This window comes from Pagrus major, chromosome 18 (assembly GCF_040436345.1).
Source record: "Pagrus major chromosome 18, Pma_NU_1.0".
Lineage (NCBI taxonomy): Eukaryota > Metazoa > Chordata > Actinopteri > Spariformes > Sparidae > Pagrus > Pagrus major.
Window position 1 is genome coordinate 27383856 of NC_133232.1, and position 15361 is coordinate 27399216.

The 15361-nt window shown below is 39.7% G+C and overlaps 1 protein-coding gene across 1 annotated transcript in view; it reads right to left on the minus strand.

The window, feature by feature from the left end:
• The window catches only part of pcdh11 (protocadherin 11), a 127641-nt gene that overhangs the window by 41165 nt on the left and 71115 nt on the right, over positions 1–15361 (minus strand). The window contains exon 3 of the mRNA XM_073486559.1: positions 7789–7987. Within this exon, the coding sequence (XP_073342660.1) occupies positions 7789–7987 (199 nt within the window). The remainder of the gene's footprint in view (positions 1–7788; positions 7988–15361) is intronic.

The following is a 15361-nucleotide window of genomic DNA, read 5'->3' on the forward strand; positions in this document are numbered from 1 at the left end:
CACTTCACATGTGAGGTTATTTTATCTTAACAAGTTAATATATTAGTTCACACGTGGGAATAGGCAATCACATGTGAGAATGTGGGAAAATGTGGCATTCACATGCAAAGAAGCAAATTTCATGTCGTGTCATGTGCCATGTTTCGTTTCCACATGTGGAAAAAAGGCCGGTCACATATGAATGTATGTAATTCACATGTAACAATGTGAAATTTGCGTTGTGTTGGTTATTTTCATGTTGCATGTTTTCAAATGTGAAAAAAGCAAATGTAGTGTGTGATATTTTCATAAATGTTATTGTCTGAGGTGTTTCGACTTAGAAGTTTGATAGTGTTTACTTCCTGCTTGATTCCAACCAGGTTAAACTAAATGAAGATAAATATATCTGCCACACAGCCTTTTGTACCATATGCCAAATACCATTAGCATCCAATAAACAGCATGCCCATGTTTTATTTCAGGTGTGTTGTTGTTGTTGTTTTAAATGATTCACGTTTGAAGTCACTGAGATCATATCAGCAAGATGGGATCAAGGACCAAAGCAGTTCACCTTTCTCGAACCGAGCGTTTCACAGGTTTAATATGCAGTCCGAGCCATATTCCAGTTTAGGCATCACAGAGTCAGTGAAATGGAACAAAGTGAATTGCCGGCTGGAGCCTTTGAGCCTCTATCCTTGTTTGAAGTCTCTCTCTATCCCTGCCGAGTTCAGAATACATTGTCCAGAGACACGATCAAACTTGGCAGCTATTGATCCCTTCCCAAACCAGACGTAAGACTTACTGAACATGTTAACAACTTCGGAATGAGTATTTTAATTGTACATGTCTTTGAAAAGCCCACTCAAGTCACAGTGCTGCTGAGCAAATTTTGAAGTAGCAACTTTTGGACAGTCAAACATGGTGTGTCCAGCCAAACGTTCCTGTTTTTCTCTTATAAATCGAGCTGAGTGATCTCTCGGGACCCACTGGAGCGTCTGCAAATGTCGATGAAAGTATTGAAGGAAGCATTAATGACAAAAAATATGTTTTTTTGATTTAGAAGCGTATTTAATCCCCTTAAATTGTTGAATAAAAAAATGACATAGACACAACTGCAAATACTACAACTACAGTATTATCTACTACTTGTCAAAATCAAAATAACCATATAACAATAATAATAATAATCCTCTTTTGCAACAGAATTAAATTTATAAATAATGCTACATGTAAGTATGTGTCAATCATAATGTGCTGTAGATTTAAAGGCCTGTTGGTTTAATAGTTTAAAGGTGCAGGATTCAGTGAGAAATTACACCTCAACATCCCTCGTCTCTCGCCTTGTTTGTCCAGTCTGGGCTACCGTAGAAACAGGGTGGTGCAGGGTGTAGCTATAAAAGGCTCATTCTAAGGTAACAAAAGCACAGCCACTCTTAGTTTCAAGTGATTGTACACTAATGACAACATTGTTATGAATCTTACATGACATTTCTGCCCCTAAGTTCTACTAACTCCCACACACTGGACCATTAAGTCTGCTTGCCAGTTAAAATGAGTTTGTCAATCAGCTCTCAACACTGTCAGAATGTGTTAACTTCCATTTCATCATTTGTTTTCTTCTGGTCATGACACCAGAAGTGCTTCCAGTGGTATAAAAACCATGTACAGTAAATGCGAGAGCTCGTATTGAGCTTTTCTTGTTTTAGATCGGGATGATTCTACCAGAAAGCTCCCAGTCTCATCTTCACAGAAGACTTTGGCAGGGCAACAAAGACGGGGCCTAATACTCTGGAAAAGGAGGTTTCTAACATGACACTTTCCAGTCGTTTGAAGGAGGTTGGAGAGAGATTTCTGCGAGCTGAGTTGACTCCTCCAGATCAATAGCTCGTCTCTCTCTCCGAGACAACTGGTGTGGCATTTGAACCAGATAAAACAAGGGTTCCCCTCCACCTCACCTCTGAGAACTGAGCACTCCCACCAAATCCCAATCGGTAAAGAAGGATACAGAGGAGTCCGTCTAAATCCCCGTCTGACTCAGCTATAGACCCCCGGCAGTCAAAAAAAGGAGAGAGGCAAAAAAAAAAAAAAAACCCAAACCCTAAAATCATCTTAAAAGGGAAGGTCCAATCTATGTAGGTTAATACTCACTGTTGCTTCATTTAGCTCTGTTGCAGGCCCACTGGGGCAGCTGTAAAAAGTTCTGGGAGCCAGAAGGCACAAAGGCTTTTATTTATTTATATGAGGGGGAATATATAGCGAGAAGCAAACTGGTGCAAATGATGTGAAAAAAAAAAGACTCGGAAGACGTTATCTTGTAGATTGTGGGATAACTGCAAGAAAAGGAATACGCTGCATTACCATTTTATGTGCAGCATGAATTAAATATACACACAGCAGCCAGAATATCTCTGATAGCATGACAATATGTAAGGTCATGATGTGAAATGAATGAGGAATGCCTCCTCCCATCTCTCAACAGCCACCGGTGCTGTATCCTAAAGCAAGGCACTTCATTCTTAATTACTTTAGTGAAGCTGCTCATTTGTCAGCACTAGACGATGAGATGGGCTGGCAGGAGTAAAAGGTTGCCCTGGCAGCCCCTAAGTGTGTAAATGCAGAGAAGGGCATTTCTATCAAAGAGAATGCCTGATCAGCTAACTTTACATGAATAAAAGTTGAAAAAAAAAAAAAAAATCATGCCCTACAGTCTTACAACAGTTCATCGTTTTCTAACCTGTGGTCAGCCAATTATCCTGATCTTGCAACAAAACTCTCTGAACAAGGGTCCTCGTCTCCCTCGCATGTCAGCTTAGTCTTTCCCCCTGGTCGCTGATGACATTGTAACACTAATTACAGCTAATTGTTCTATGCTGAATGGATTTAGTCACATTGCAAATGATATGCCATTGGTCAGTGTCACAATGTTTCCACAGAAAAATTCAATGGGGAATGGAAATTTGCACAAATGAATGTAATTAAGAAGCACATTCATTACTTCTAATTGCATATGAGAACCCTCAAAGTGAAACTGAGATTGGACTCATATGAATAATTAATGCAGCTAACTGTACTGAACACTATGGCACGGTTGCTGTCACATAATGATGTGCTAAAGTATTCGTGTAACCGACAAAATTTTGTATTACAGTATTGCACCAAGGCTGGTTAGTTCCAATCACAGCCATCCAACTTTTTTTTTTTTTTTTTTTGTGCTTCTCCATGAAATCCCTTTATTCATGGGCAGATTGTGTCTAGACAGTTGAACTCCAAGCTTGGCATTGGCTGCCAGACATACAGGGTAGAGTCGGTGGTTTGAGAAGTATTAAAAATTCAAGTGGTCCCAACGTGTTTGGCACACTATATCAAGTCAAGTGGCCTTTTCCACAGATAAGAAAAAAAGGGCAGTTTCAAATCGGTCAACCGAAAAGTCAGTCTGAGAGCCATTATGAAAAAATTTTGGACCTACAGAAATCAAAGAGTTGAGAACTTAACCCCCACAAAGTATGAACTCGGCGAGCCTTTAATCAGATTATTTGTCTGCTGGCATCAGGGATTATATAATATGCTATAAAAGCCTTGGACACAAAACTGCATGAAGTGAAATAATAATAAGTGAAATAATAAAACAAAATCATTGATTTAGTTATCTGATGAAGCAATTCTCTTTCATAAAAAGTCTGTAGTTTTACAATACAGTGTGCAGCAAGTTTAAAACTATAATCTCATTATACTTGCAGTGTTTAAAAAGGATTGGCTTATCTTAATAGCAGATTTAGATCTTAGACAGACAAGGTGTAAGCTGGTCATTTGAAAGCCATATGCCGCAGATTAAGATACGGCACTATACTGTACAGCTTTTTCATGTTACTCCCAGAGACTAATGCACTACTTCAAAACCGCCTTTAGTGAGCTGCTTGTAAGTGGGCGAAAGCACAAGTCCTTAAATCCCTCAACTCTGACAACAGGAGAAAGAAATAAGTATATTACAAATCGTCCAGAGAACAAAATTGTGTATTGTTTGAAAAATGTGAAGGATTTAGACTCAGGGATTTGCTCCCCACTTTTCCTGCACTTTGTCTGAGGGCTTAGCGCTGTTCGCTGTTCGTGACATGATGATTCCCATCATTCAGCAAAAGCCTTTCAGGACATCATTAAACCAACATCAACTTAACAGCACAGGCTGTCTAAAAATTAATAAATACACACCGGATTCAATTATTCTATGTCAACAAAGCTTCGCTGACCACAAGTGCAGTACAGGACAAGGCCGCTGGAAATTATTAGTATTAAAAACAACAACATACAAATTCCAGGGGATGCAAAGTCGGAGCCAAAATGGGTCAAGAATGAGATTTTTTCATCAACTGGATGCTTTTAGTATTTTCATGTAAAACAGCTCTTAGTGATTCCAGGAAATGTCAGTCACCTCTGAAGCCCAGGAGGTGAACCTCTGTAAGTGTGCTGAAAACGGAGGATGCCACAGCACTGAGTCACTACACGAGAGAATGTCAACTGAAACAGCGGTGCACATCCTTCTTCTTATTCGAGGGAATAGATGCATCTCATATCATTATACATTCCTGTTTCTGATGTTTTGATGAACTGTTGCGATTTGGCCAAAAGGGACAGGTACGACTCATCACGCTTAATTGTTCTGGATGTGTAGTTCTGTAAAAAGCCATCTGTGAGATGTATGGGGGTTGGATCTAAAAACACACATGCTAATGGCGTTAATTCGCGCCTGTTATCTGTTTGTGAAGTCAGAGGAGGAAATATCAAAACCTTTGAAACAATGCGTGACAAAAGAGGTGACAGCACAAGACTGATGGCGGGGTGTTGAAGTAAGCCTGGAGGGGGAAGCAAGAGCCCATAAAATGAACAGCCGCCTAACTCATAAATAATAGAAACATAAAATGTCATATGAACTTTATTTCAAGAGTGGGTGGTCTAATAAAGATGCAGGTTTAAAGAGGAGTTGAGAAATTCATTGTCATAAGAAGGCCACATGGCTCGCCTTTGGCACAGACAATTATTCAGCGCGCGTTGACATTCAGGCCCGAGCTGTAGCACCTTTACAAAACAATACCGCGTTTGACTCCTGAAAATTCGCTTTCCTCTGCCGCTTCAGTCTTCCAATCTCTGAGCTATATTTCCCTCTTCTCACTCTGAGTCATTCCATCCCCTCTCCCCTCTTTCCACTTTTCCTTGTTCTTTCTGCTTTACAAATTGAGACGACATGATAAGAGATTGCCACCGCCATGCCGGCCTGGTGCTCATTGATAAAACCATATCTAATCCATCTTAGGCCCCCCTCTGTCACCAACGCACTCATCTCTGAGACGGTCAACACGCGCAGGATCCATCTCTCTTTTTGAACAGAGCAGCACAGAGTCAGAGTTTATCTTCAAACTTCTGGTAGGAGAAAATGGAGCCGGATGAGTCAGACGCCTTTCACTCTCTGTCTGCAAATGATGTGAGAATGCATGTGTGCGCGCGCGAGCGTGATGTGAAATCACACTCGAACACATCTCAAAGCAAATGAAAGAACTTCAGTTATTTTACAGTAGTTGAGAATATATGGGGATTAAAGTGTATTTTTAATCAAATTATACAAATATTTAATATGAGCTTCTTGTATTTCTTAGAAGGCTGGAACGGCAAGTAATATGTATCTCAGTGCTGCATAGCGCTACGTGTATTTCACAGATAAAGTATGTTCATAAAAGTAATCACATCACTTCCTATATAGTGTTTACACAACCTTCTAATATGATCCGCTCCTGTCTGCTTTTATATTTGTTTTCATAGTAACATGAATCACACTGGCTTCAATATCATTTGCTGCGATAGGGTTACACGGAGCATTATAAAGGGGCTTTGTGGTCAAATAACTAAAATGACTTTTCTAATATCCAACTACTAATATTAGACTCTTGGTTATTCTGTTAACACTCTCACTCCGCTGTGGTTTTTAATGCAGCAATTTGTAAAAGTACACATGCATTTGATACATTAGCAGGGCCTTCTATTTAAAAGTAATGCGCTTCAACAAATATTACCCCAGAGGGAAAGTGGGTAATAAGTGTGGTATTTGAGTAAGTTTATGAAGTATGAGATGTTTATGTCACTGAATATTAATGAGATGATGAGCAATTGCCTCCGTATATGAATGAATCACATGTATGAATCACTGGTGTCACCGTGGCGAATGCATTAAAGAGAACAGCTGGAGAAGAGGAGGTTTGAACATTAGATGTATGTGTTTGTGTATGAGTGTATACACGTGCCTGGTGTACAGATGTGTGTGTGTGTGTGTGAGGGAATATGCAGGTCAGCTGATTATCTTGTAAAAAAAAAGGAGATTTCTTGCTGTAACTTGCATTATACGGTTATCAAAAATAGAAAAATCACAAATGGGACGGACCTTTGCATGTAAATGAACAGGAAGCCATCGGCAGGATGTCACCCATCTTGTCTAATGTCTAACAAATGCATTCACAATCACACTCACTCTGACACCCCGGTCCCGGACCTGTCAGCGCAGCTGCTGGGGAGGAAGATGCACCAAGGGCTGTTGTCTCACTTACAGCTATGACACAATAGCTATACTGCATGTAGGTGTATGCAAAGCAATCTATTTCTCCCTGTCCTGTTGATTTTCTCTGCTGGATGAAAAAATAAGGAGACTAGTCTTTTTGACAGGTAACTCCACGCAAAGGCTAAAGCATCTTTGCATCGATACACAGGGGCCACAGGAGGAGTGAAGGTCTGCACCGACCTGAGCCTCCATCCAGACTGCAATACCTCCAGAAAATAAAATCTGATGCACCTAGACCAGAATATCCAGCTGGAAGTGGGGGGGTTTGTGACAAGGACACATTGATAGCGGACTCAAAAATAGCCTTGTTCATGTTAAGGTGGAGCAAAATCATTTCAGCAGAATCATTGGCATGCTGCTGGTGCACGGACTTTGGATCTACAACACCACTGGTGGAAAAACCCCAGGTCCTCTGTGGTGTGTCTTAAGCACTCTTCCTCCCACCCCCTCAGCCAGTTATTTGAGCAATGATTTTTAAAAAATGTTGTTGTATATGTATGAGGATGGAGTTGTGCATCATTGCGTTCGCTGGGGCTTTTTATGGGGAACATCATTGGGCAGTAAGCCATGCAGTGACAGCTGTCTTGTGAATCATTTGAATAAATTCAGCAACAAAGTTCCAACTTCAGAGGTATAATTCCCCCCGTACTGTGAGGCTCAGCACTGGACAACATTTACAAATTCAGCTGTACAAAATTCATTGTCAATAATACATGCATCATTGTGCAAGTTATTCTGCCCTCTCAGGACAAGAGATTAACTGCTTGTTTTGATCAAATCTAATTGATTTGAATACCTAATATGACCGAGACGGTTTTTGGTTTTAAAGCTGATAGATACGGTACACGGAACAGGAGCTCATTTCCCTCAGCAGTTCAACCCTCCGTCCTGGTTGACTTCTTGAGCAACAAACTGTTGTTCTACTCGTTTAAAGAATGACCTCACAAAAGCAGCAAACCATATTTTGTTATACTGCTACCAGTTATTTGCCAGGAATGAGCCCCTTATTAAGTGTTTGTGGGGCTGTGTTGTTACTATGACGATCACAGCTGTAATCTCAGTAAATTATTTCACTGTCTAAAAACACAGATGGCCGCTTGTAAATTTCATTAAGGGAAAGTCAGCCTCTAAAATCACCAAAAACAATAACAGTGAAACTCATAAATTAAATATTTGCCTGCTGTCTGAGCAGAGCAGAATTCAGTACTCACTAGATTCGGGGTCTGAGTTTCCATCTCCCTCAGTGCGGCTGTTAGGCGATGTTTGCTCGTAGTACTCCTCCTGAGGGAAGCTGAGGGGAAGAGGCTGGGTGGTGCTGGCCGTGCTACTAGGCTCCGGGTCTCCCAGCCCGCTGTCACTGCAGCTCTCCTGGGATCCATCTGGGAGATGGAACGTGACACGGCGCTGGGTCTGGAACACACCAACAAACAAGAAATGTTCTGTGAGAAACTCTTCTGTTCTGTTTAAAATGGCCAAAAGCGTAAGAAAAAAAAGAAAAAAAATATCCTAGAAAGAAAGAGCTACAGCAGAGTCATGTGGGTGAGTACTAGTGATGAAGTACAGTTACTCAAGAACTGTACTTAAGTACAATTTTAAGGTACTTTACATTTTCTGCTACTTTATATCCACTCCACTACAATTTGTAGGCAAATATTGTACGTACTTATAAGTACTTTTACTCAACTATATATTTGAAAACTGTAGTTACTAGTTACTTATAGTAGGTAACTACTATGCCTGTTTGATAATTAAGTACATGTATTGCTAGAAAATAACTTTCAATACTTAACTACACTTCATATCAGATAGAAGACTTTTACATAATGGAAGACTTTTACTCAAGTACTATGTATCAAATACTTTCTCTGGTGAGGACAGAGAAACACATGAAAACGTTTGCTGTCCTGGTTCAGACCGCATTGTCGTCCTTAAAAACACACAACAAACAAACAAACAAACAAACAAACAAAAATCTCTTTTTAACTAAATGTTTTTTTCTGAATCACTAGATGCACTTTAGCATATTTGATAAAGCTGAGTTGTATCCTCACAGTTAATTGAATTTACTGCATCACTTTGAACACATCCATAGAACACAATGAGAACAACACTTTTTGCAGTAGAGGGCAGCTCCAGGAACCCATTCTTGTTGAATTCTTAGAAATGTAATATTTCAGTGCTTTGAGCACCACGTTAAAAATGTAATTCACCTCCACTATACTGAGGTGAAATTGTCAAGATGGACACATAAAACCATAACTATCTGCAGATATATCACAACGGCTAAGTGAGAAAATCTGTTTTTTTTCCTTAACCTATCAACCTTGTGCAAAGCCTTAGCCAGTCACTAAACGTGTTCCAGAAAAAAATAAATAAAAAATCACGTCTGTCATCCTTGTTTTAAAAGAAAGTCTGTCGTTTCCGTGCGTCTTAGTATTAAATAAAGTATCCTCTATAGAGCGAGAGTCTTGGCACACCACCACTGAGAAACAAAGATTATTAATATCATCATGAGTGGTGACAACAGTGCTTTTTATGGGTGAATGAGCACCGTGAGACGGCATTTACAAGGGAAAGCCTCGCCTAATTGTATCAAGCGTTGTTACACGCCCAATAACGCATCCATCATCTTTACCTGCTTTTAGTTGGAAAAAATGCCCAAATTGCATCCTGTCACCAGGGGGACTAATTGAAACAGTGACCTCGTAACCCAAAAATGATTTTTGGTCTGTCGAGTGTAGTGAATTACTTTTCAGATAATAAACTGACTGTAAGATTTATAATTGAGACTTCCCGGCCCCATAATAGATGGGATGCGTATTAACAGGTTGAACTATGTCCTAGTTTTCCCTCTCACTGAGTTTAGACACAAAAGAAGTGGAAATGTGTGTGTGTGGAGGCTGAGACTTTGATTTGTAAAGTCTTGGGGATCACAGGAGTGTGGGCATTTTCTTCTGAAAGGTGCAGGCCTCTTTGATTTCTCTGGAGCTTTACACAAGTTCATGTTGCGACCTTTCTTTGGAGCTAAAAAAGAAAACACATCCTCTATGTGGTGTTGTCTGCGTGTTAGCAATTCCTGCAGAAAACAAACCGCACAATTACAATTGCTCATATTGTGAGGCACGCTGGGTAATCTGGAGCCACCACTGGTTTAATTTGTAGCATTTTTATATCTTCTGCTTGGACTTTGGCAAAGAGAAAAATGAGGAGACAGGAGATCTGACTTTGCTTTGAGGTAATATCTGTAAAACTGAGCATGGCTGCAGTGATATATACTGTAGCTTGAATTCATGTCTTCACATGATTCCCTGAGTAACATCCCACTGCACCACACTGTACCGGGGCATAAAACACATAAAACATAATTACGCCCTCAGCTTCGGTTATTGCGGTGAATTTTATTCGCCCCATTATTCAAACTGATAAGAGATTTTTTTTTTTTTTTTTTCTGAGAGCGAATACAACCGGAGCACATATGACTATCTTGATTTTTCTTCATCGCCATAGCAATAAAAGCAGTACGCAAGTCCTGAATTAAAAAACATCATTAACACATGCTTCTTCCGGCTCAGGAGGAGAAGATGTCTCAGTATGAACATATTTTTCCTTAGCCACTACAGTGCCTAGATAAAGCACTTATTGTTCTTTGATAAGACTAAATAAGGCTCGGGAAATAGGAGAGAGAGAGAGAGAGAGAGAGAGAGAGAGAGAGAGAGAGAGAGAGAGAGAAATAAAGTCTGGCACTAATGAAGGACAAACTGCCAAAAACCAAGTGCACAAAAAGCTTCATTTAAAAACTATCAGAGAGGGTTGACTAACCTAAATCCACACAATTAGCACCCTGAAAGCACAACTGAGTGGTTTTCAATGCTGTGATGTTGAAACAGCCAGCTAAATATTCTATTTACTCAATTCATCTAGATCCTGAGGCCACAAATCACTGCGTGTGTGTGTGTGAGTGAGAAAAAGACGGGGAAGAAATGAGGAGAAAAAGTGCATTGAGTCAAAGAACAGAAAACACGCACGCAACCTTCAGCTCTTGTCTGAAATAACAACTCAGAAATAAAGGCTTTTTGTTTCTGTTGATTCTATTAGGAAAATAAGAAAGATAGAGAATTTCCTAACTGCATAAAAATATATGACGCTCTCGAAAACTAATCCTGTTTTCCCGCGTGTGTTGACATCTCCCGCTGCCAATTGACGAGGTATATCTCTTAAGTTCTGTCTACAAAGGAATGTTTTCCCTTCTCCTCGCGTGCTTTTACTCGTTTTTTTCTAAGACAGAGAGGAGACGAACACCTACCAAAATGGTATACTTCTGCGTGCCATGTTTGCCCACGCTTTGAAGTCGTCTAAATATCTACTTGTTCTCAAACAGCGTTGGCAGCTGTTTCTCAAAATTACTGGAGGATGCACGCAGAAGCAAAGTCCAGGTTCCAGCAAAAGAAAGAGCCCACTTATGGAGGCTTGGCAGCTCTACAAAAAGCATGCTTCCTCTCCACATGACTCTAATTATTGGAAACTTGCTCCAACAATGGCATCCAGAATCTATTAGAACAAACAGCTGTCCGTGACAATTAGGACACAGTCATTTTGCATAAGGGAGTGTCTTCATTTTTAGACCGCTGTTTGTTCAGGCCCATTCGAATTGGTGCCAGATGTTAAGAAAAAGGACTAATTTGATTTCACGATGCACTCACTGCTAATTCGTTTAGGGCTGCACTATTAATTACAATTAAATACCATTAATGAGTGTTAAATAAATAAAAGTTTTGCTCTCTGTGTCTTAATGCCAATAAAACATTAATGTCGAAAGACAAACATGACAAACAAAAACAAACATCCGCAGAGGAGTCAAGGTGAGTGTTTTGCGAGGCATTATCACTTATTTAAAGAAGCTGCCAGAAATCCATAAAGCAAAGACAAGCTGCGGTAAGAGATATCAAGACCAAACAAAGCCCGTTCAGCCAGATAAAACACTGCCTTGAGAAGTATGTACACAGAGATAAAATGAACAGGAGAGATGCATGCCAAGTTCTACCATCTAACAAGCCAGCCAAACGCAAAACCCTCCCTCTGGTAACCACCCAGACAATAGGCAGATGGGGCTGGATTCACTGGTTACTGGATTAAAGTCCGTTATATTTAGATATAGAGGAGGAGAGGCCAAGTGGCTGCAACCTCGTCCTTTTGGTAGGCCCCTGCTCTCTGAGTTTTTATTATTTTATATAGTTTTACCCCGACTAACACTCTCCAGAAATAGCAGAGAAGTCAGCGCTGCACAGAGAAGGACTTGGCTGACAACCACCTCACTTTGAGTGATAAACAGGGACCACTTAGGAGTGAATCAGGGGAGATTGGCTCTGCCATTTCAGATAAGGATCAGCTTGCGGGCACACCTAGGCCTGCATAAATCTGTTCAGAGGAGATGGTGATTTGTCATGTCGCGCATGTCTCATGTGGGGGGAAAAAAATAAAATAAACAACAGCAATGGCAATGTATTTATCCCAAAAACGCTCTCGTACATGTCCCTATTCAGCTTGACGTCAAGATCGAGCAACATGTGCTTTTTCTTCGCGAAGTGTGTCCCTTTCTTTTTGGACATGCTGTTCCAGCGCTGCCTATTATGTGTGAGGTGATATGCCACTGTGTGTGAAATGATGAGTTAGCAGGAACATGCAAGGAGGAGGTGATTCTAGCAAGTGGATTGAGAGATTACTGGGTGATTTCTGACAGATCAAATGATTTTTTGCTAATTTCATCTGTCACTAAGTCATCTGCTGTGATGATTTTCTGAGTGCAACATGAACTACAACAGTATTAGTCATACCCCCCAGTCCTGGCAAAGCAGCCTACACTGAACTGTGATGAAACACTTCTGAGCACTGAAAAAAAATGGTAAAATGTTACTGATATGATGGTTTATATGTACAAAAGCCAAAGTAGTTGAAATACAAAATGTTCCATTACAATAACAATATATATTAACAATGTTAAAAATTGTGTTACTGGTAACAATCAAGCTGTGGTGTGCAGGATTCCACGGTACAAATAAATTACTTTTGAGCTGTTTTGATCTTAAAGTGTAAGTTAAACTGCTGCCTTTAATATGTGAATAAGTAGTTCAAAGTCTTTTTTAAGTCTTGTATTTTATAGTATATAACAGGAACTTGAGAAAACATGTTCAATAACTCTGAGATACGAGGTTGGATCAACAACTTTTCAGTGACAATGATGAACGTTACAAACTAATTTGATTTCTTTTTCACATTTTTTCCAGAATGAAGACTCAGTACTTCATTTCACCCAGAGAACAGCTGCAGCTGCTCCTGTCGGAGCTACTTTATTGCAGCATTGGCATAAAGACAATATGTGAAATTGCTAACAGGAGATATTTTTAAGAGTAAAAGTTTTGGGGTGTAAAGACTGAATTAAATATTGACCTTCGCCCTGGCTTTCAATGTTTTCATTATTGTGAAAACAACCAACTTAAAAGGTAACTCCATCAGTTTTACACATTAAAGGGTGTTTTCTTGGGGATTTCTGCCGCATATGTCAAAAAAAGTAGTATAAAACCTTTTGTGGCTCCAGAAGAAGCTGCATGTAATCTGATAAATGACCTCCAGTGTTATCACTTATGGCTAAGTTGCATTGTGGGTAATGTCAGCACCAGGTTCTGAAAAGCAGTCCACTGGTCTAGCATTACACTCCTACAACACTGTTGGATTCATTGTGAACAAATGATCAAAATAGATGCAGCAGAGATATTTAATTTTTTTATTCTTCTTCATTTTCACAACCGGGTGTCTACATTACCCATAATGCAACTCATCCACTGAGTGACATCAGTGAAGGCAATTTATCAGATTATATGCAGCTTCCTTGCAGTAGTACTCCCCAAGACCTGTGAACACACTTTAGTGTGTAAAAAAAATAGACACACAGGGCAGTCTCTCATGTTTTCTTCCAAAAAAGAAGAGCTCTCAAACAATGCATGCTGGGAAGTCTGCTAATATGCTGATCATGTTTATTTAGAAAGTGATTTGATCAAGCTATTGATTATGGGTTCTGAAGTGTCCTGAAAAAAAAACAAAAAACAAAAAAAACATACAATTTGTATGTTTATGCAATGTCACTGAGAAAAGTGTTGTAGTTGACTCCAATAAATTCCTGATTTATGATTTTTCACAGTGTCAACCTTGTTTGAGGGACATGCTATTGCTCTTATAAGTTCAGGAAGAACTGCGACAGTCCTGCTGCCTTTGACCTCAGTGAACTATGTGCAGAGACGAATGGCGCTCGATAAAGAGAGTTAAACCGAAAAGGAAACATATAGTAAGACGGTTAGATGCAACACAATTGGATTCAATGTTAAAGTTGTCTTACAAGTAAAATGCCCTTGAGGTGAGAAAAATACTTCAGAAAGAAATACTACACTTAAACATGCAACAAAACAGACAGTTGAAGGTCAAGACATTTCCATGTGATTCGATGCAACAACAAAAAAAAAAGGTCACGCACAGCTGCCTTTGCAAAAGAAAAACGATCATTTAAAGGGATGAGAAGAAGCTGTATGTATGTAGATTTCTTTGTGGACACATTTCTATTACCATTGGAGAAACTTAAATATGTGGCACTTTGACAAAAAATAACTTCACCCACAACCTTTCAGTTATATTCACAAAACAATATGGTTGCCGCGGTAACAAAGCAATTTTAAAGAAAGATAGGAAAAATAGTTGATGTGAGTGATGAGCAAGATGAATCATTGCTGTTGGATGAAAACATTGCGCCTCTAAATGTTTATATATTTTGTATGAAATACGAGGGTTTCAAAGCCCTAATGGTTGCAAAATCCTCTTAACATTGAACCCACAGAACCTCTCAGCAGAAGTCACACTGTGGTTTTGAGGTTTTCAAATGCCGACAACAATATCTATGTTTCAAGCGAGAAAGAATATAAAGGCGATTTATTGTGCATGATCTGGTAATAGACCAAAAGAAACTTCACAGTACAGTAGCTCCGGTGATGCTTATGGAAATGCACGTGCAAGATAGAGCATAGTACAGAGTGTGTGAGACTTACGTTCACAGAAGTTATCTTGCCAAGTTGACAGGCCTCCTGCAAAGACAGAAGAACAGTCATTTCACGTCGTTGTCTGACTTTACAGAGGATTTACGAGGGAAATGGATATTTGGAAAAAACAAAAGAAACTGCGTTGGGAACTTTCCAGGCTTCTGAAAGTCAGTCAGAGTTCACAATTGACAACCTTATAGATTTTGGGGTTTAAAATCTTTTTTTAAGCTGGAACTGAGATTTTAGGATACATATTGATTTCCTCTTCAGACGTAGAGTTTGTACAGCACATTTCTGTGCATGCCAGAAAACCAGGCTGCAGAGCACACACCCTCTCCCCAGAAATGTAAAGAATAGGGCAAACCTGACATCCTGACAACACAAGCCATACAACTGACACTTTGATAAAGATGTTTTCTCTGCATGTCAGAGAGGAAAGTGAGCAGAATATCAAATGAAGCATCAAAAATTAACAATAAACAGCGACAAGCTTCTAAATTGGGAACAAAAGACACCCGCAAGCCTGCAAAATAGCATCCTCTCTCTGGGGACTGAGATAACTCACAGAGAGATAAGAGTATTTAATTTTTAATCACCAATTTTGTTTTCTTTGTACTGTGTATAATAATCTGAGTACATGACTTGATTTGCAAAGAAAATAGAAGAAATCTGGCGGTGAGGAGGCACTTAGACAGGGGAGCAGCGC